At 63.5% G+C, this 19,108-nt stretch overlaps 4 protein-coding genes across 4 annotated transcripts; all 4 read right to left on the reverse strand.

Annotated features, from left to right (window-relative positions):
* Positions 1–626: 626 nt before the first annotated feature.
* Positions 627–7,328, reverse strand: LSCM1_05329 (uncharacterized protein; the record flags this gene model as incomplete). Its single annotated transcript, XM_067322800.1, has 1 exon — positions 627–7,328. The coding sequence occupies one exon, from the start codon at positions 7,326–7,328 to the stop codon at positions 627–629; it is 6,702 nt and encodes a 2,233-aa protein (XP_067178165.1).
* Positions 7,329–10,148: 2,820 nt separating this feature from the next.
* LSCM1_05330 (uncharacterized protein) lies at positions 10,149–11,705 on the reverse strand (the record flags this gene model as incomplete). Its single annotated transcript, XM_067322801.1, has 1 exon — positions 10,149–11,705. One exon carries the CDS (start codon positions 11,703–11,705, stop codon positions 10,149–10,151), a length of 1,557 nt encoding a protein of 518 aa, XP_067178166.1.
* Positions 11,706–12,811: 1,106 nt separating this feature from the next.
* On the reverse strand, positions 12,812–15,982 carry LSCM1_05331 (uncharacterized protein; the record flags this gene model as incomplete). The annotated part of the gene is made up of 1 exon (XM_067322802.1): positions 12,812–15,982. One exon carries the CDS (start codon positions 15,980–15,982, stop codon positions 12,812–12,814), a length of 3,171 nt encoding a protein of 1,056 aa, XP_067178167.1.
* A 986-nt stretch (positions 15,983–16,968) lies between these two features.
* On the reverse strand, positions 16,969–18,252 carry LSCM1_05332 (uncharacterized protein; the record flags this gene model as incomplete). The annotated part of the gene is made up of 1 exon (XM_067322803.1): positions 16,969–18,252. One exon carries the CDS (start codon positions 18,250–18,252, stop codon positions 16,969–16,971), a length of 1,284 nt encoding a protein of 427 aa, XP_067178168.1.
* Between the last annotated feature and the right edge of the window lie 856 nt (positions 18,253–19,108).

Raw genomic sequence — 19,108 nt, forward strand, 5'->3', positions numbered from 1 at the left:
TGCAGCTGGCGTGAAAGTCAAAGTGCGCGCGTGCTGTGTGTGGACAAGTTCGCATAAGCCGAAAGTGTGAGGCACGGGCGCGGGTTTGGGGCAGAGATGGCGAATGCCGGCGAGGGCACGGCGCCGGAGAGTGGCGGCGGTTTGGTGCGTGAAGACAGCGATGCAACAGGCGCGCGTGCAAGCCGAGCACATATCGGCCGGGGGTGGAGGAGAAGGACAGAGACAGAGGGTGGATGGGGAAACGCAAGGGCGGCATGGGGAAACGAAGGAGAGGAAGACATAGGGTGCGGGTGCGGTGCCCCGACACAGACGCTGCCGCTCGTTTCCCCTGTTCTTTTTTTGTTCGAGGGGCGATGAGAGACAGACGGATGAGGAGGAGGGCGAGGCCAAGCACAGAGCGCGCCACAGCGGCCCCCCACCCTGAGCTGCCAATCTCTACACCCTTTCGCCGCCGCTCGACGCTGCGAGCGCGCCTGCCGGTACAGCACATCCGCCTTTCTTCTGCGCTTCGGTCGCCCCATTTTCTTCGGTCCTTTCAGAGTGATGCGATAAGCCGTCGAGGTGAACGGAGCTGACAAAGAGGGAGGGGCGGGGGTGGGCGAGACAACAGGCGCCGGCGACCTGTGCTAGGAGAGATGAACACTGTCGCAGCAGTGGCAGGGGCAGTTCTCGACGGCGCACTTTGTGTGCTTGCTGAACCACTCTCGCAGGTGGCACCAGTGGCCGCCATGCAGGCACACGCTGCACCATGCGAAGAAGCGCTCCGGCGGCAGTTCCGTCGCGCGGTGCTCCATGCGCTCACCGCACACGGTGCACATTGGCGACTGCCACTGTCGGCACTCCGGATTGCCGCACGGGATGAGCTGCTTGCGGGTCATGTTCGTCGAGGTCATGGACGAGATGGAGCTCTTGCTCGGTGCCGTCGCGTGCATCGCCTGACCGCAATTGCACCGCAGCTCCACAGCTCGGTGGAGGGCCTCGTTGGCTCCTGAGATGGTCCCACCAGAAGTCGCGGCAGCCTCGCGCAGCGAGCGGTCGCGGTCAGCAGTCGTGCTGGCGGTGGTCTGCGCAAACCGGTTCAGCGTGCGCTCCATCATCATGGCGGTTTGCGTGGACATCAGCGCCGCAGCGGAGGTGGCACCAGTTGCTGCACTGAGGTCTCCCCCCAGTGCGCCCAACGCGCCAGGAAATCCATTTGGCCGAGGCATGCGGCCACTCGAGAGAGTCGGTGCGGACACTACTTGTGGAGCACCGGCAGCGGCTTCACCAACACCGCCGCCACGTGTGGCGCCTGCAACGATGGCACCCGAGGCGGCACTTGCCAGGTCGCTCGCTGCAGCGCTGTGCGCGTCCACCCAGCCGTAGTACGAGCTGCTGCAGCCGGATGGGCCGCTGCCGCCCCCGCGCTTCTCCACCTCCTCTCGTGCCTTGACGAGCTTCACAACCTGCAGGTCGTGCTGACTGCGCCACATGGCGAGCCCCTGGCCATTGAGCAGACTCCGATATGCGTCACGCCACATGCGAACAGTGGGCGAGAGCACATCGCAGAATGCCGCCGCGTAGCTCAGAGGTGCCTGCACATCGCCGCTCTCGTCCACGTAGCGCTGCAGTGCGTCACAGCCGTTGCCGACCCCCTCCACCACTGTCACTAGCAGCAGCGAGCACCCGCAGATGGGGGCGAAGTGATCAGCAGATGCAGCAGCCTTCAGCACGAAGGTGCCACTAGGGTCGCTGCCGTGGGAATCCGCGCTGCCATGGGCAGCTGAGGTGCCAGGCAAACTAGGGCCGTGACACTCAAGAGCCGCCGGCAGCACAGCAGCACCAACGGACGAGCTCTCCGCCGCCTGCGAGGGTAGGCCGGTCGGCGGTGCGCACTTTGCATCGATGCGCCCCTGCTGCTGCGCCTCCATCCCGGGTGGCACTGGTGTTGAGGGGGGCGAGGCGTATTGGCTTTCAACGGCCGGCCGTTGGCCCGCCGTGCCGCACGTGGAGATGGTTGTGTAGCCCCGATACTGCTGCCGCACCAAAACCTGAAGCACCTCCATCAAGTTGGCGAGGTGGCCGCTGTGGTACCGCGAGGGCAGGAGCAGCGCCGTGGCGAGGGCCACCTTGTCGGAGAGCACGAGGCGCGGATACCTCTCTAGCAGGCGTCGCACCATCGCCTTCTGCTGTGGCACTGTGAAAAGGACATCGAAACGACTGGCAGGCTCCGTCTCTGCAGCGGTGCTCCTAGTTCCACTCGTGGTGGCGCCGTCACTGGCGCTGACCACGCTCCCAGCATCCGACGGCGGCGTCCCATCCTCTGTTGCTGCCGCGCCGCACGACTGCTGGCGCATCACGAGCTCCACATAGGTGAGCGTCAAGTGGACCCAAAATGTGACACCAGTACAGTCGCCTGCCGCCAGACTCATCAGCGTTGTCTGCCGGTTGCGCGCCGCAGACAGGGTGAGAGCGATACTGGGGTACAGCGCGTTGTGCCCACCGTACAGTGCCAGCAGCTCGGAGGCCTCCTGAAGACGGTCTAGTAGTACCAGCACGGCTACACGACGCTCCAGGGCCTCCTGCAGACTTTGTTGGCCTAAGCCGTCGCCCTGCACGAAGAATTTCTCTGCAGGATGAAGATGGCTTTGGCCCTGCAGAGGCGGCGACCGAGTCGTCTGCACCTCACGGAGCGTTTCGGCGGCAGCACTGCTGCTTGTCCCCTCGCCCGCTGGGGCGTGCTCAGCTGGACCATCAACAAGACAGAACGCAGGTGGTGATATCCAGCCCATGGACTGGAGCACCAGCTGCCGCAGCATGCCGATCACCATGGGATATGTCGGACGGTGTGCCGCGCCGTCTCCCGCAGCGCCACCGGTCGCCTCGAAGGATCCCGCTCCACCCTTGACGCGTGGCGGCGCCGTATGGCTCACGCCAGCGTTGATAGCTGGACCCCTGAAGTGCGCTGGAGGCGGTGTGAGGCCACTATGAATGCCTGCAGCGGCGGCGCTGAATGGGTGCAGTGATAATGTCGGCGGGCCTTTGTGTCGCTCCACAGTTCCAGCCGCCTCGCCAGCTGCCGTTGCGTTGGTCGACGCGAGCTGTCGGTGGTGCTGGCTGAGGCGAAACTGCGAGGAGAGTCGGCTGCCGCTCAGCCCCAGCTGCCGCCGCAACTCACGCTCCGACCCCAGCAGCTCCAGCAGCCCCGGCACTGCCCGCTTCAGGCCCAAAACGAGGGATAGCGACGACGCTGCCGGCCCCGTTGCTGTGCTGGCGCTTCTAGGTTTTGGTGCCACCAACACAGAGCTGGGGAACAGCAGCTGTGCTGCACAGCAGCCGTAAAGGAAAGTGGCGTACGCCTCCCGATCTACACCCTCACGCAGGAGCACTGCCAAGTTGTGCAGCGGGTCACATGCGAAGCCGCTACGCAGCCGCCCCCACCAACGCTGCGTACGCTCGAGTCGGTGGAATTCACAAAAGCTCATCTCTTGCGGAATGGTCGTTGCGGCTGCTGGCGCGGCGGCGCCTCGGCTCAGTGCGGATATGGTGCCCGTCCACGGCTGTGGCAGCATCGGCCCTTGAGAAGCGGGCCGACGGTGCGGCGACGCAGCGACGGCCTCTCGCAAGGGGACTCGAAGGTCAAGCGTCTCCCCCTCGTGGCGGGCGCCGCTGGGGCCGCTGCAATGCTCGCCCGTGGGAGCAGCCGAGCCGCCAACGCCCACCAGAGTAGGCCCAGCTTCCGTGCAAAGCCCAACGCGCGGGACGCCTTTAGTTGCGGCGCCGCTGCCGCTAAACGCTCCGGCAGTCCCTGTCTCCCCCATGCTCAGCAGGCCATGAGCGGTAGAGTGAACAGAACCAAAGCTGGGCTGCTGCCCCCCCTCCTTGACGCCAGCGGCGACGCGATGCTCATAGTCATCGGGGACCGCCGCGGTGGCGTTGGCCCGTATCGTGCTCCTTACGTCCTCCTCCTCTTCATCCTCGACCTCGTCCAGCAGACCGAGCCCAATCAAGTCCATCGGTCTTCCCTTCGGTCTGGCCGCCCCCGGCGAAACGTCAGCACCAGCAGCAGCACAAGCCCCGCCGCCGCCAGTGACAGAGCTGCCGGTGCTTGAGAGCTGCACTCCATCAGCGATGCTGTCGCCTGATGCGCGTGGCTTATTCGCGGAAGAAGCAACGGTGGCCACGCCGGCGGCACCTGGGCGCCCACCCGGCAAACCCAATCCCCCGTTGAATCCGGGTCCAGAAGAGATAAAAGCAACTCCGCAAGACAACCCTATACCATCGGCTACTTCGGCAGCAGCTTGGCGCTCCAACTGGTCCAGCACGGCCTCTTCGTACACGTAGCTCGCTGTCTTGTGCGCCGTGGAGGGGTGAGTGAGGAACGCGTTGGGGCCGGCGGCGACCAGTGCTGTGCTGCTGCCGAGGCTGGTTGCCGTGCTGCCGCCCGGGTTGTACACCTGCGTGTACAGCTCCCCGTTCTTGGCATTTAGCAGCAGCAGCTGTGGCAAGTCTGCACGACAGCCATGCGCCATCACGCTGCCATCAACGTCGCCAGCACCACCCTCTGCGGGATGAGCACCGGGAGCAGCGCCGTGGTGAGGGCCGGCAGCGGACACTCCGCCTCCACCGCGGTGGTGCGCCTGCGTGAGGCCCAGAATACCTCCAGTGCCGATCATCTTCGCCGACTCCGAGACGGAATGGCATACCCAACCGACCGCAGCGGCAGGCACGCGAGACGGCAGCCGGCACTTGAGGGCAGACTGCGCCCTCACATGGACGTGCACTAAAGCGTTGCTTCTGTCGGCGATGGGGGGCTCAACTGTGCCGGTGCCATCGCCAGAGAAGCCGGAGTGACAGCTGCCGGAGTCGTCCATGAAGTCGTCCTCAGCCTCGGCCTCTGTCCCACTGCAGCCGCTGTTCGCAAGGTTGCTGTTGCTCACGCCCCATCGATCCGCCTCCTGCTCTCCGCCGCTGGTAGAGCAGTGATGCGGTGGGCCGCTGCTGGGAACACGGCGGCGGCGACCGCGGCCAATCCCGCAACCTCCTCCAGCACCCCCCAAGCCAAGCCCACTCGGGCTCAGGTGAGGGCTAGCTGTACTGCCATAGTGATGCGACGCCACGACGACAGGGCCGCCTGCAGGGGAGCGCGACGGTGCGAGCTCCTTGAAGGCGTGCGCACGCAGACCGCCGTCGCGTGTCGTGCCAAGCACCACCCCCACTTCTGTCGCGCTCCAGCACAGGGAGGTGTACCCCGCGCGCGTGAACACCTGGTACGCCACCGGCCGCGTCGCCATGCGCACATCCCACAGCTGCACAATGTCCCGCACTCGTGAGGTACCCACCGTGGCGACGTACCGCTGCGAGGGATGACACGCCACCTTCTCAGCACTGCAGAGGACGTATGGGGCCGCACTGTCCGCTGTGCGGGCGTAGATAGGGACGCCGAAGACCTCGGGCGGTGCCCCGAGATACGTAACGCCGTCGTGGGAAGCGCGAAGATCGAGCAGCTCCGCGTAGAAGCCAAGCCCGTCGCGACGCCGCGCGGCGACAACCGTCAGGTGGGACTGCGGCATCCAATCCAGCGCCGTCACGGGGCCTAGCATTTTCTTATGCTGAACCACACTGTATGAGAGGTGGTCTCCGCCAGCGTATGCCGCCAGACGGGCACCACCGACACCGCCGCTAGCGAGCGCACCGGCCCCTGCGGCGCCTGCACCACCGGCGGTAGACACAAAGAACGGCTCGGTAGTGCCGTTGTCGCTCGCGCTGCAGCTCGCGTTCGTGGGGCTGCAGCACCTGCGCTCCATGGTGCCTGTCATGTACTCGACATCCAGCAGCTGCACCGCACCGCTTTGCCGGCCCAAGGCCAGTATGGCCGAGTTGCGCGGATCCCACCCCGACGCGGTGACGACGCGCTCATGACAAGACACCGCTCTCTGCACAGGGAGCCCCTCCATTGTCGCCGGCGCCACCCCTCCGAGCACGTCAAGTCCATCATTGCAGGACGAGCCAGCAGCGCCTGTTAGACTACCAAGGCGGCTGCTATCTGTCCCACCACCGCGACTGCGCCGCCCGCCATCAGCACTCGCCTCGCCTGTCCGGTGCTCGCCACCGCCTTCGCCGTCGTCCTCGTCCTCATCCGACATAAGCGCGTTGTTCCGCAGTGAGGGGTCCGCTGCCGCGTTGGGTGGTGTGGCGGCCCGCTCGCTGCTCGCAGCGCTGTGTATCGGGAAGGAGGTGCTCACCGGCGCGCCAAGGCCACCAGAAAACGGTCGCGGCGGGCGCGGTGTCAACAGCGGTGCTGTGATGCCACTGCCACCGGCTAGTCCACTGTATACGCCGGTTCCACACCGTCGCATCTGCAGAGCCATGGGTACGCGGAGAGGTGACAACGCCGTGGTATCGCTGCGTCCGATCCAGCTCAGCCCGTCCGCATTCGCCACAAAGAGAAGCAGGCAGTCTGTGGCGCAACTGAGGGAAAGGGCAGTAGGGGCGGCAGCGGTCGAGGTAGCGCTATCAGTACGGGGGCCAGCGCCGCCGCTGCCACCAGCGCGCCTGGATGATGATGTCTGCGGGCCTACGGCATAGGACCCACTATACCCCACCGCACTGCTCCCGCTCATGTGGCTTGACGACTGCACCAGGGCGCACTCCTCCGCCAGCGTAGAAGCTGCCCCGGTGGCGGCCAGTGTGGTCGTCGTCCACTCCAGCCGCGACGCGTTTGCGCCGGCATGAGAGCTTAAGAGTCGCCTCTCGCCGGGGCCGTCACTGACACCGCCACCAATGGGAACTGTATGAAAGGGAATAAGTGCAGGGCCCCAGTGGTACGCGGAGCTGCGGTCCTGCGATTGCGGCCGTTGCGGCAGATCGCTACAAGAGGCTGCATAAGTTGCCGACGCGAGCTCCGCCGCTGAGCGAGGAGGTGGTGGAGAGCTCATGTGTGCGGTAGGCATTGCAAGCGAAGCGGGCAGCGCATACTCGTCACACCGTCCCCCACTCCGTACGCCCGTGCCGCCAGCCATCGCGGCTGCCACAGAGCCGGTGCCCCCACCAAGAGCGGAGAGGCGGCACAGCATACGCAGGTGCTCACGAGGCACACACGTAGGTGCACTGGAAAAGTACGGCAGCAGATCCGGCGGAATGTCCGCAGGGGACGCGGAAGTCCCGGAGGCGCCGATCCCCCCGAAGCCGCCCCGCCCCCCGTTCCCCAGCGCATCAGACGTGTTTGCTACCGCCGCGCCGCCAGAATAAAGCGGGAATACACGATCGAGGGCGTAATACAGCCGAACCTGACTTGACGTAGCGGTCGCATAGATACCCGTGTCACCAGGCTGCTTGCTGAGTAGCATGTCGCCGTGAAATGTGCGTGGACGATGAGGGTGCGAAAGAGGGCCAGAGAGAGAGAGCGGATTATACAAAAAGGGGGGTGGAGCGACGTCGCAGGCGAAGCAGTGCGCCAAAGGGGAAGGAATGTGGACGAGAGTGGATGGGCGAGCAGGAGGAAGGGAGATCGGTCTGCGTGCGGGCGCAGTACGACGAAGCAGTACGGGGGAAAGTTCGAGGGGCCGCAGACACATAGAGAAACACCTCCGATCAAGCAATCGGAAAAGAGAAAGAAGTTTTGCTACTCTCACTTGGGCGCAACTCAACCGGCGTGTCTACGCTCTGTGTGCGTGTGTGTGTGTGTGTGTATCGTCGATGACGGTGACAGCCGCGGTGGACGATGGGAGTTGAGGAGGGTGAGGAAAGGCGAGAGGGGCAGGAAAAATGCCGTAAAAGGGGGTGTGGACGGTGGGGAGCGGGACTGCATTGCCGCCATATGTGTTCCCGCCTTGTCGAGCGATGGAGCGCAGAGGTGTGGCGACGAGAGAAGGCGGGGGTCCCGCAGTGGTGTTCGCCATCAGAAAACACTTCTCTTTTTTTTTTGGAGGGAGGAAGAGGTAAGGGGACTGGTTGCGCTAACTGCGCCCTCACGAGGCATAAGTCCCTCGCCATGGAGAGGAGACCAGTGAGAGACACTCCATCGACCCACAGAGCACGACCTGCCCATCTATTGGCAAAGACGCATGCGCGGCCGTGTGCGCTCTCTCTCTTTTCTCAGGGCTCAAGCAAACGTCTGGCCGCGCTTCATGCACGTAAGCAATATGTCCCCCCTTCCCGCCCCCACCCCCACCCCTCTCTCCCCCTACTCCTGCTCCTCCTCTCTGGTGGGGTGCGACAACCTCTCAGCGCGGCGGGCATACGCAACAACGGCAGCAGCCACCTGCGGCGAGAAAAACAGCACCGCCAGCCCTTCCGTCGGCTAGGGAGAGCCGTGGAAGGGGGAAGGGAGAGAGAGGGACGGGCGGGGTAAGGAGAGGGCGCCGCAAAGATGAGGGGGCTCAAGTGTAGCCGCGTCAGAGATGGAAGAGATGCGAGTGAGGCGCATACATCTGAGATGACGAGATGTGGGGGAGGGGGAGGGAGGGGAGCGGAGGGGAGGGGGGCAGCAGGAGGAGAGAGGGGGTGGGTGATAACACAACCCCTCAGCGATACAAAGGCATGCGCTTACACCATACTGAACAGGAGGAAACTCTGAGACACACGTACAGACACACACACACACGTACATACATCACCCCAACGACCACGAGAAGGCAGCAACAGAGAAGGCACGCGACCTCGACAGAGACAGAGAGACAGAGAGAGGGAGAAAAAAACAGAGGAGGGGGAGGCGTATCACCGAAGTAGGAGAGGTGGAAAGGTGAAGGGTTCGGTGAGAGAGAGCCACAGCACACAGCACACATGTACAGGAGGAAGCTAGTCGGGCGGCCCGAATAATAGAGGAAAAGCGAGCGATGCGCGCGGGGGAGGGGGAGGGAGGGAGGGGGGGAGACAGCCGAGCACAGGCACTGAATAAAAGAAAATGAAAGCAAGGAGAGGGTAGATGAAGCACACAGGGAGAGGAGAGAGGGTAGAAGAAGCGGGGGAGGGGGGAGGACACAACCGCGACAGTGCATGGTCAGCATGGCTCCGCCTCGTCAGCACCGTTTCTAGTGTATCCGCCCAGGCACATTCGGCCACTGGCACGCGCACACCAGCGCTCGCACCGCCAGCCAGAGCAGCGCGCGCCAAGGAGTGTCAAGCGAGAACGAAGGAGGGAGACGATGGTCAAGGGAGGGAGCGTTGAAACGCCCACAGCAGGAACGAGAAGTGCTGTGCGCATGCCTTCCGGTACGAAGGCAGAGCACACCTGTGTATCCGATACTGAAGGCGTGCCGTGGCCAGCGATAGCTGAGGTCTCCCTCGCTCGCTCTCTCCTCCGCACCTCTGCATCGACGCCTCCGGCATCCGGCAAGTGCGTTCACCAGCCCCTTCCCCCCTTCCCACGGGAGTAAACAGGAAGAGAAACGACCGCTTCGCCCCTGCTCACCGCCTGTGTATGAGGCGGTTCGTCTTTTCACGCTCTTCTCCGGATTGAGAACAGTGCGACGAGATCGGGGCGGAATTGGGGAGAGGGGGGCGGCACGATCGCGCCGTCACGTGCTTTGTGCAAGCGCCGCCTTTGTTCGGCCTGTTAGCGCAGCGGTGAATTTCCATGTCCGTTGAGAAAGGGTCCCGGCGACCTTATGGTTCACTCTTGCTTTCTCTCGCGTATGGCCACTGGCCGTGCCTTCAGAGCACGTCCCACCCCATCCGGCCATCCACTCTTTCGTGCACCCGCCCGGTGTGATAGGAAAGCGGAGGGGCGGGGGGGCTCCGCACTCTCATTCGCACACATATGGACATGACGCACCTATACACGTAGCGATGCTCCTGCGTGAGCGACAAGCTATGTTCCGGCCGGTTCGGGTCCAGTGCAAGCGGCACCAGCACACACACATACACACACACGCAGACCTCTTGTATCTCTCTCTCTCCCTTCAGACGTCCAACAAGAGCGGCAGTCGGGCCTGGAAGCGCCGCGAACGACTGAAACAGCATTGCGTGGGGGGAGAGGGAGAAAGAGCGAGAGGGAGCGAGCGAACACAAGGAGAAAGCAACGGCACGCTCCCGCCTCTGACGAACAGCCGCCACACCTGCGGTAAGAGCGCAGAGGCATACCCACGGCGAGAAGTGGTGCCACAGGGTAAGTCCCCCCCATTCTATACAACTCTGCGCCCCATCTGTCGCCGCTCGCCGAGAGGCCTTCACTCCACCCCTGGGCTCATGCACACCCACGTATCCTCCTCCGTCGCCGCGGAGATCATCTCCCCGCTGGTGCTCTGCGTGAAGGAGCTAGCCCGGCTGGGCTTCTGGTGGCTCGGGGGTGGGGCCGCGGTGCTGGCAGTCAACAGCGTATCCGACGCGCCACCGCTGGTGGAAGAGGTGCCTGCGGTAGTGCCAGCGGGAGTCGCAGTCGTCGGTTTAGTGTGGCAGGCAGGAGTAAGCACCGTTGCCAAGCGCGTCTTCGCCTTCTTTGCGGGAGCTGCCGCCGTCGAGGGCAGTGCCGGTGTCATAAGCCCTGCTGGCACCTCGATCCCTCGCTCCTCCAACGCACTTGTGAGCTGCGCGACACGTCGCCGCTCCTGGCGAAGCGCCTCCTGCAGTTCTTGCACCATCGATTCGAGGTCCTCAACCTGCTGCTTCGCGCCGCGGTAGTGCACAAGGTCCTTTGGGTCCACGTTGGCACTATCTTCGTTAAGGGCAGGCGTCGCTTCACTCGCGGCGCCGCTGCAGCGCGACACCTCACCCGCCACAACACTGTTCAGCGCGTTATCGATGCCCGTCACAAAGCCACTGGCTGCTGACATCACGCGCTTCGCGAACAGCGGCACAACGGCAAAGTCGTCGTCCTCGGTGCTCTGCCGACTTCTGTCGTCCGTCGGCGACATGTGTAACTGTGGCGACGACGACGGCGTTTCGGGGACCGCCGCAGAGGTCGGCGATGCCGCCACAGAGGTGCTCACGGAGGCCACTTGGGGAGGGGCCTCGCAGCGGCGTCGCAGCTCCGCATCGCGGAGCTGCGACAAGCGGAAAAAGTATCGGTCAAAAAAATCATCTTCACTCACGCGGCCGCACTCTGGGGTCTTCGCCAAAGAGGAGGCGGAGCCCGGAGGCGGCCTGCCCGACGTGGCATCCAACGCGCAGCTCCTGCCCTCGCCCTCTCCACACTTCGCAGGGAAGGACGGGCTCCCCCCCTGCCACCGCCTTCGCTCCGGCGCCTCCGGCGACGCCGAGACGCTGGAGCGCGAACTCAGCGTGCCGCCCACGAGCGACACATATCGCTGCAGCACCACCTCGTTGTAGCCCAGAAGCCGATGACGGGCCTCGTTGATCGGCTCATCGGGGTACTCGGCGGAGGGGCGGTTTGGTGTCGTGCCAAGCGGCGAAATCTGCCCCTGCGTCCCAGCAGGCAAGCCTTCTTCTGACTTGCTGAGGGGAGTGCCTGCGGCCATGTGTTGCTGGCGGCGAGGTGCGTTTGCGCTGCTCAAATGACTCGCCTTAGCCCATGCCTCGAAGGCTGCTCTTTCTTCCGGCTGAATGGGAAGCGTGTACGTCGACTCTGCGTCCTGAAAGCGCCGCAGCACAGCGTTTGGTAGCGGCGTGTCCGTGACGGTCTTCCCGAGAGCCTCGTCGCCCGCGTACACGTCGCCGCGGCCCACAACGCTGGACGCAATGTGCTCGAGGTAGCCCATAAACCCTGCCGACTCGGTTTTGAGCGCCTCCGCGATGTCGGAGAAGTCCTGCGAGAGCATCGACCACATCTTTGCCTGCTTGTTGCTTTCAACCTCGTTCGCCTCCCTTGTCGTTCGGGGCGGTGCTGCTATGGGGCGGTGACTCTTCGCTCTCGCCTCCACCCCCCCTCCCCTCCCTTCGCACTGTGGCTGCCGCCGTTCACCTACCGCTAAGACGCACGAGCGCACCGACAGACGCACGCTGTGACACTACAGCTCCTTTCTAGGCGGGAAGCGGGTAGCAGAGTCTCAAGCGATTATGACCACGTGAGAGAGGGCCGCTTGCTGCTGCTGGTGCTGGAGAGCGGTGCGGGAGGCGCCAGTGGATGCGAACCAGCGCGTGACGATCGGCGAGAAAGCGAGGAAACGAAAGGGGGAGCCGCGTATGCGTGCGTTTGTGTGAGAGGGGGAAAGTGTCGGGTGGTGCAGTCAAGTCGCAGAGGAGTGCTCGAGGTGGTTCTTCACGGCGTCTGTCTCGTGGGCCACAGCGGCGGAGGCGAGGGAGAAAGAGAAGCAGAGGAAGAAAGAGCTCAGCTGTGAGGACACATGTGCGTGTGCGTGTTTAAGTGCCGGTATGTGCGCAAGCGGGGAAGGTGAAGGGCAGATGAGCAGTGCGCGTTCGAAACACGGTTGGGCAGGCGGCAGAGGAAGGGAGGCAAGGGAGAGACGGATGTGCACGCGCACGCGTGTCATGTGAAAGGGGAGGACGCACATGTGTGCCCGTGCTGAGCTCCTTTTGTAAGCACTTAGCTCACAGAGAGAGAGAAAAATGCAGGGAGCACATGTCTTCTCTGGACCTCAGTGCGCGAGACACTAGAGGCCTGAGAGGCGTCGTCTGCAGGCCCCTTCCTTCGAGCGCCCACCCCCTCAAGTTCAGCCGGAGGTGAGGCCGAGAAAATTCGTCGTGTCCACCCTCTTACGTGTGTCCCCATGCATACGCGCTTCGAGAAGCAGCAGCGTGTTTCAAAAATCGCTCCATCACCTGATGCCGTGATCACACCTGTTACGGAGACTGACGTGCGCTTGCAAGCACGTACACCGACTCATCATCGCCGCAGCACCCAAAGCCATCATACCCGCCGATGAGCACTGCGTACCCCCCTGCACACCCCCTTCCACCGAGGCAACACCAGAGGCTATGCCGAGTACACGTAGGTGCTGTCCTTTCCACGCATCAGGAAGCCGCGCTCGATCATCTTGTCGATCGCCTTCTTCAGCACCGCCGTTGTCACCGGAAACGGCACCCGCGATGCTACAGCGCTCGCCAGCTCTGTGCGCGTCATGGTGCGCTGCGCCTTGAGGCAGCTCACGATAGCCACCTCCACTAGATGGCCGTCGTTGTCGGCGGTGCGGCCGGCGCGGCTAGGGCCGTCGAAAGCGGCAGACGCTGTGGCCCGCATACGCGCCTGAAGGGGGATTCGCACTTTGCCGGTGGCCGGCGTGAAGCCCAGGTTCAGCTGCAGCACGTCCGTGGCAGCGAGCGTACAGCCCGCGGACGCGCAGGAGGGAGCGGACTGCGTCGCAGCAGGCGACGTCACCGCCTCCTCGGCTCTCACGCCGCCCTCGTCGTCCCCGTTGTCGGGCTCGATAAACCTGCACTGCGCCTCTACGACCGGAGGTACCGATGAGGGGGGCCCCTCTCGCAGAACAAGGCGGAATCGCGGGTGGCAAAGTCCTTGCAGCGACCACAAGAGCTCAGTGTTCGCCATGTCCATGCCGACATCATCGCATAGCGCCTTGACTGTGATAGAGGTCACACCGCGGTCGTAGAGCGCGTCCAGCCGCATCAGCAGCACGCACTGTATGTATGTGCCAGTGAGCGTCAGCACAGAGCTCTGCGGCGTAAGCCGCGCGAGCAGGGTTGCGTGGCTCAGGGGGTGCTGCCATCTCAGGTGGCGATTGGGGAAGAGGCTGTTGTAAAACTTCTCCACTTGTTGCGTGACGACCTGCACGGCAGGCGGCACATAGAAGTTGCTGGGCATCAGTGGATACTCGGGCCAGTAGCTCTGCGCCAAGATGAGCAGGTGCACATCAAGGCCGTTAGCCGCTGGCGCGGGTCGATCCACCGCCGAGGTGTCAGCGTCTGCCTCGCCGCATGGATGCATCTGTGACTGCTCCTGCACCCAAGTTTTGTACTGCGTCGTCAGCTCCGTGGACGAGCTCAGATCAGTCAGCATGCCCTCAAACTTAGAGGTGAAGGAGAGGCCGCAGATGTCGCGCAGGAAGCAGATGAATGTGTTTTCGGCCTTGATGTTCAGCTTGCGGTGCGCATGCAGGCAGCGCCGTGCAAAGTCGCGCCAGTACGCCGCCTCGAATAAATTCTTCTTGGGGTGGTAGGAGTATATGTAGGCAATGCGGCGCAGCACCGAGGTCGCCTCTTTCACCTCCGCCGGAAGCGGCGCGGCGTGCCGCAACGCGGCCGCGCCCACAAGAGCGGCGCCCTCGGCCGCGTCCTCCGCCTCCGTCACATCCGCCCTCGCCGGCGAGACGCTTTCGTCTTCCTCGGCCCTAGCCAAGTCCGGCGGAGGGGTCGGCACTCGCGGCTGCGACAACGGCGACGTCGCCTCGGCGCGCTGCCGGCGCAGTGGCGACGCCGACTCGCCCTCCTCGTCGTTATTGTCATCATCCCCGTTCTCCTCTACCGCCACCGGCGCTGTCGGCTTGGAAGGGCTCACCAGCACGTGCCCCACTTCGACCTCCTTCATGATCGCGTCCTGGTAGGCTGCCAGTTGCTCGGAGAAGGCATGTGGGTAAGCCTCGAGGATTGTCTGCAGGTCCTCGTGCAGTGCCACTCTGAACTCCTTCTCGCAGTCCGCAAAGCACATCGAGACCGTGCGGCTGCCCTGCTCCAGCAGGCCCAGCAGATGTCGAACGGCAAGAAACGGCCGCCTGCGTGGGGGCACGAGCGCCGCCGCCGGTGTAATTTTCGTCGACGACGGCACCAACTCCTCCATGATGCGTTGACCGCAGTCCATCAGGTACTCGTGGAAGAGCCCGGCGACCACAGGAGAGCTCCGTACCCGCGCACTGGCGGACAGCAGACGCCACGCCAGCCGCAGCGAGTGGAACGCCTGCCGCTCCATGAGGGCAACGAAGTCGCGCTTGAGTACCTCACTGCCCACGGTGCTGATCAGCGGCCCCTGGATCACCTCCTCCAGCATGGGCGTCGTGCCGGAGTGCAGCAGGGAGGCGGACATCGGCCCGATGTGCCTGAGAGCGCCGTCGCAGAATCGGAAAAAGACGCTCGCACGGACACTCTCCGCCCATAGGCGGCGCGCGACCGTCTCGTAGTGGACTCGCACCACGCGCACCACCGCCGGCTCCACGTGCGCTGCGTAGTGCTGAGTCGCGAGGGTGAGCTGCGTGAAGAGGCGCAGTAGGCGCTGCCGAAGTGGCTTGTCGAGGGAGTCGAGAGAAGGAGGGCACACCAGCAGGGCGAGAGAGGTCGCATCCACGCTCGGAGGCGGCGGCGCGGAGGCGGCCGACCGCACTACACCGACCGAAGAGGCGGCGGCGGACTTGTCTGGCAGCACCGCTGTAGAAGGCACGCGTGAAGAGTGGGATGCCGAGAGAAGCGCCGCGGTATCGGCTGCCAGCTCCGCCTTCAGCACTGCCACGTAACCTCTCAGCGCGGTCTCGAGAAGCTCCGGGTAGCCGCTGAGAACCTCGCGAACCTCTTGCGTGGCGGCGGCGATGAGGGAGCGCGGCATCGCGGTACCAGCTTGCATCGAGCACCACTGGTCTGCGTAGACCCACACAGAAGACAGCTCCACCAGGCCCTGCTGTAGTCGTTCCCAGTAGGTAACGAGCTGCGCCAGAATTTGAACCTCGCCCAGCGTCGCGTTCGCCGACATCGCCTTGGCCTCCTCGTCGCTCTCTGTGTCGCTGTTTGTCATTACTTTCGTGGTGTCATCGCGGGGCTGCTGGTGCTGCTGCCGCGCCACCAGTGCCGCCACGCAGCGCTGCGCGTACTCCCTCACCGCGGCTTGCAACGCCTCCACCAGCGGGGCACAGAGATCTTTATCCACAAGAGCCCGCACACTGCGCAGCACGGCCTCGGGCGAGTAGCTGTAAAAGCGACGCTGCGGTGCCGTGCAATCTGCAGCCGTTTGAAGGACAGTGTGCAGCATGGCCTTAGCGGCGGCCTCATCCTGCGCCTGTATCGATGCCAGTAAGGAGGAGCTTGCTGATGACGGCGCCAGCGTGGAAGCCGCATGCCCGGATGTCTGGTGCTGCTTCGTCGGCGGCACCTCGGGCAGCAGTGTCACCTGAAGGGAGGGCAAAGGAGGGCGAGGAAACGTCGCCATTCTGATAGCCTAAATAAAAAAAAACGAAGGGAGTAAAGGAACAGAGGCAAACGCAATCGATGCGCGTGAGGGACTGTATCACGCAGCGCAGAGGCGTTCACCGCAGAGTACTGTCCCACCCTCGGTGCGTGTCCGGGAAGGGAGGAGGACCAGGTGAAGGGGTGAGGTGTGCAAGGTGAGAGATGTCCGCGAAAAAAAAGGGCAACACTAAAAAGAAATGGAGGAGAGGAGCGGGAGGAGAGATCGACGGAGAAACGCCTATCGCAGGATGAATGGAGACGGGACATACACGCACGCGCGGTCGGTTTTGTCCTGGCCTAAAATGCACCTGAGGCGCAGAGAGGTCGATTCACGCACGTACTCAACCAGATGGAGAGGAGAGGGAGGCCAGAAGGAGGTGGCAACTGGAGCCTAGCGCGGTACGAAAAATCGGGGGTGTGTGGTCGAGATGGCGTTGGCGACAGACGGCGCGCACACACACACACGCCGCTCACTGCCGTTTCGTGCGTTACTTTTGCCTTTGTTTGGACTCTCGCCGCATTTGGAGCGGCGCCTTTCGAATACCGCATCAGAAAAGGGCGCCGCACGTGCATGAGCGACTCGCGACATCGCCACCGAAAGGAAAGCGCAACGACACAAAACAGTGGCACAAACACAGAACACACACGCCAAATGGCCTTGACGCGTGTAACGGGAGGAAGGGAGGGAGAGGGCGACGGGGGGGAGGGGCAAGTGCCTCTACTGGAGATGTGCAGAGGCCTGTGCACACTTATGTATATATATATACATAAGTGTGCCTTTGTGCCATCAAGATGCACACAGGCAAGCGTACGCGCAGAGGTGATGCCTGGCATAGAGAGGAAGGGCACGGCCACCCTTTTCGCAGCAGAGAAGAAATGTGTGCGGTCCCGCGCATGGGGAGGCGCCTCTGCATCGGCTCAGGCGTACAGGGGCACAAGCGCTCTCCCACCTACCTCTCCGCCTTCTTACGCGGACATCATCCCGAGCAGGATGGCCTGGTAGTTAGCAGCCTCCTCCGTCATCTTCTTGGTGCGCGCGACCGAGCACAGCGCGTGAAGCTCGTCGTCGGAGGTGAAGATCTGCGTCAGGAGGTACACGAGCACGTGGAAGTCAGCGATCGTCTCCGCAAACGACATGCCTTTTCGCTTCGGATCGCTCATGTAATTGCGCAGGTTCTGCAGACCGGGCGGCGGCATGCCTGGCCGTGACAGTCGCATGAAGGCTCCGCGGACGACAGGCGACTCGAATTGCTGAACTGCAATGTAGCTCGTGAACCACCGCGTATCGATCTCGGTGCTCGGCGCTTTGGTGAGAAAGCGCCGGTGCCCGCTCGGGTCGGTGTCCGTCTGGGCCACCTCCAACGGCATCGTGCAGTGGACCTGTCGCGCCTTCTCGACGTCCTGCAGTGCCGCTTCACCATCCGGTGGCTCCTGCAGCACCCCAAGACGGTAAAGATGAACGCACTGCGGTGACGTCTGCCAAGCTTGACAGGAGACGGCGATGGTCGAATCGCGAGTTGAACCGCTCGATGCCGCCGTGGGGCCGGCGGAGCACTCACCCGCGGCGTTTGTCTTTCCACAATGCTCTGCAGACGGCATAACTGCGGGGGCGACGGTGAGCAATGCGCACTCGTCACCGTAGCGAGACTGCTCCTTGGCGCAAAGCAGCAACTCACGATAGTTCAACAAGATCTGCTCCGGGTCGCGCATCGCATGCGTGCACGCCACACCGACGCGCCGCAAGCCCAGCGTCTTGGCCACCTTATCTACCTTGTCCAAGTGCGGATCCGGGAGGGGCTCAAAGGTGTAAGCGTTGCCGTGCTGTTCCGGCTCGTAGGCGGCGTGCACCTCGATCGTGTGCGCAGCGTCGTCGTACAGGCCGTAGAGAATGGCGTAGCGTTGCAGGTTCCAATCCATATGCGCCACGAAGCTCTGAAAAATGTTGATTGACTGGGCGTCTACTTTCACCAGATGTGTGCGGCTTGGCACCCACTTCACGCGTGTCTGGTCAATGGCAGCCATGAGCTGCGAGGACGAAATGACGTTGGAGGTGACGACAGTACCGCCGATAATCTTCTTCTTGTCGAGATCGTGGAAGAGGCCGGAGGCGGGGCACACGTTGACCGAGTAGACGGGCTGCTGGCACGCGTCGCACTTGCGCACCTCTGATGTGTTGCCCTCTTTCTTGGCCATCTCGAAGCGCCGGCGCTGCTCCTCTCTCAGTAGCCGCAACGAGTCTCTGGCGGACATGTCGGCGCCGCGCACGTGTATGTATGGGCGTGTCGATGGACAGTCACACCTCCAGCCTCGTTGACCAAAGCGGAAAAGCGTCAGGAGAGGCGCGCCCTCTGCGAAAGAAGGGGAGGCAGAGAAAGCGCTCCAGTGCAACACAGCCGGTGCAGCAGCGACCAATGCGGCGGCTCAGGAGGATGCGCGTGCGCTGGCAGACTGTCCAGCGCCCGCAGCGACCGGCTCTCTCTCTCTCCCTTTGCTGATGGGTATCGATGGTGTGCGGATGTGGAGGGTGATGGGGCAGCCTCCTCTCTTCTCCCTCCTCGTCTGCGGCTTGCTTTGTGCTCGGGTGGGTGGTGGTGGACGCTTCCTGCATGGCCGTTGAAAGGAGAAAACGGCGCGTGCGGCAAAGGCGCAGGTGTGACGCGGCACCCGTGCATGCGTGGACGGAAGAGCGATCGAAAGAGAGAAGGGGGGAGGCAGGAGAGGGATAGATTGCGGGGATCGGGCATACGTCCGGCAGCGGTGGTGCTCTTCTTTGCCTGCCGGTATGCGCCACTCGTGTGTTCCTGCCAGACAGGCGTGACGGGCAGGGAGAGGGGGCAGTGGGAAGGGGAAAGGGAGCAAGGCAGAGCCGCATAATACTGTAGCGTTACTCCTTGTCCGCACTGCCGTGCCGCCATCGTCCCCCTTACAGTGCGCGATGACGCTTCCTGGACTGTCGGGCAACTTTAGAGGCGGTCGTCTTCGTCGGTAGCGCACTTTTCAAGTATGTAGATGTGTGTGTGTGTGCAATGGTTCGTTGGAGTCAGGCGCCGCCTTCACCGGCGCGCGCCTGCCTGCATCGCGTGCAGTTCTGCTTACACTACCCCTT

The sequence above is a fragment of the Leishmania martiniquensis genome, chromosome 25, assembly GCF_017916325.1.
Source record: "Leishmania martiniquensis isolate LSCM1 chromosome 25, whole genome shotgun sequence".
In the NCBI taxonomy this organism is placed as follows: domain Eukaryota; phylum Euglenozoa; class Kinetoplastea; order Trypanosomatida; family Trypanosomatidae; genus Leishmania; species Leishmania martiniquensis.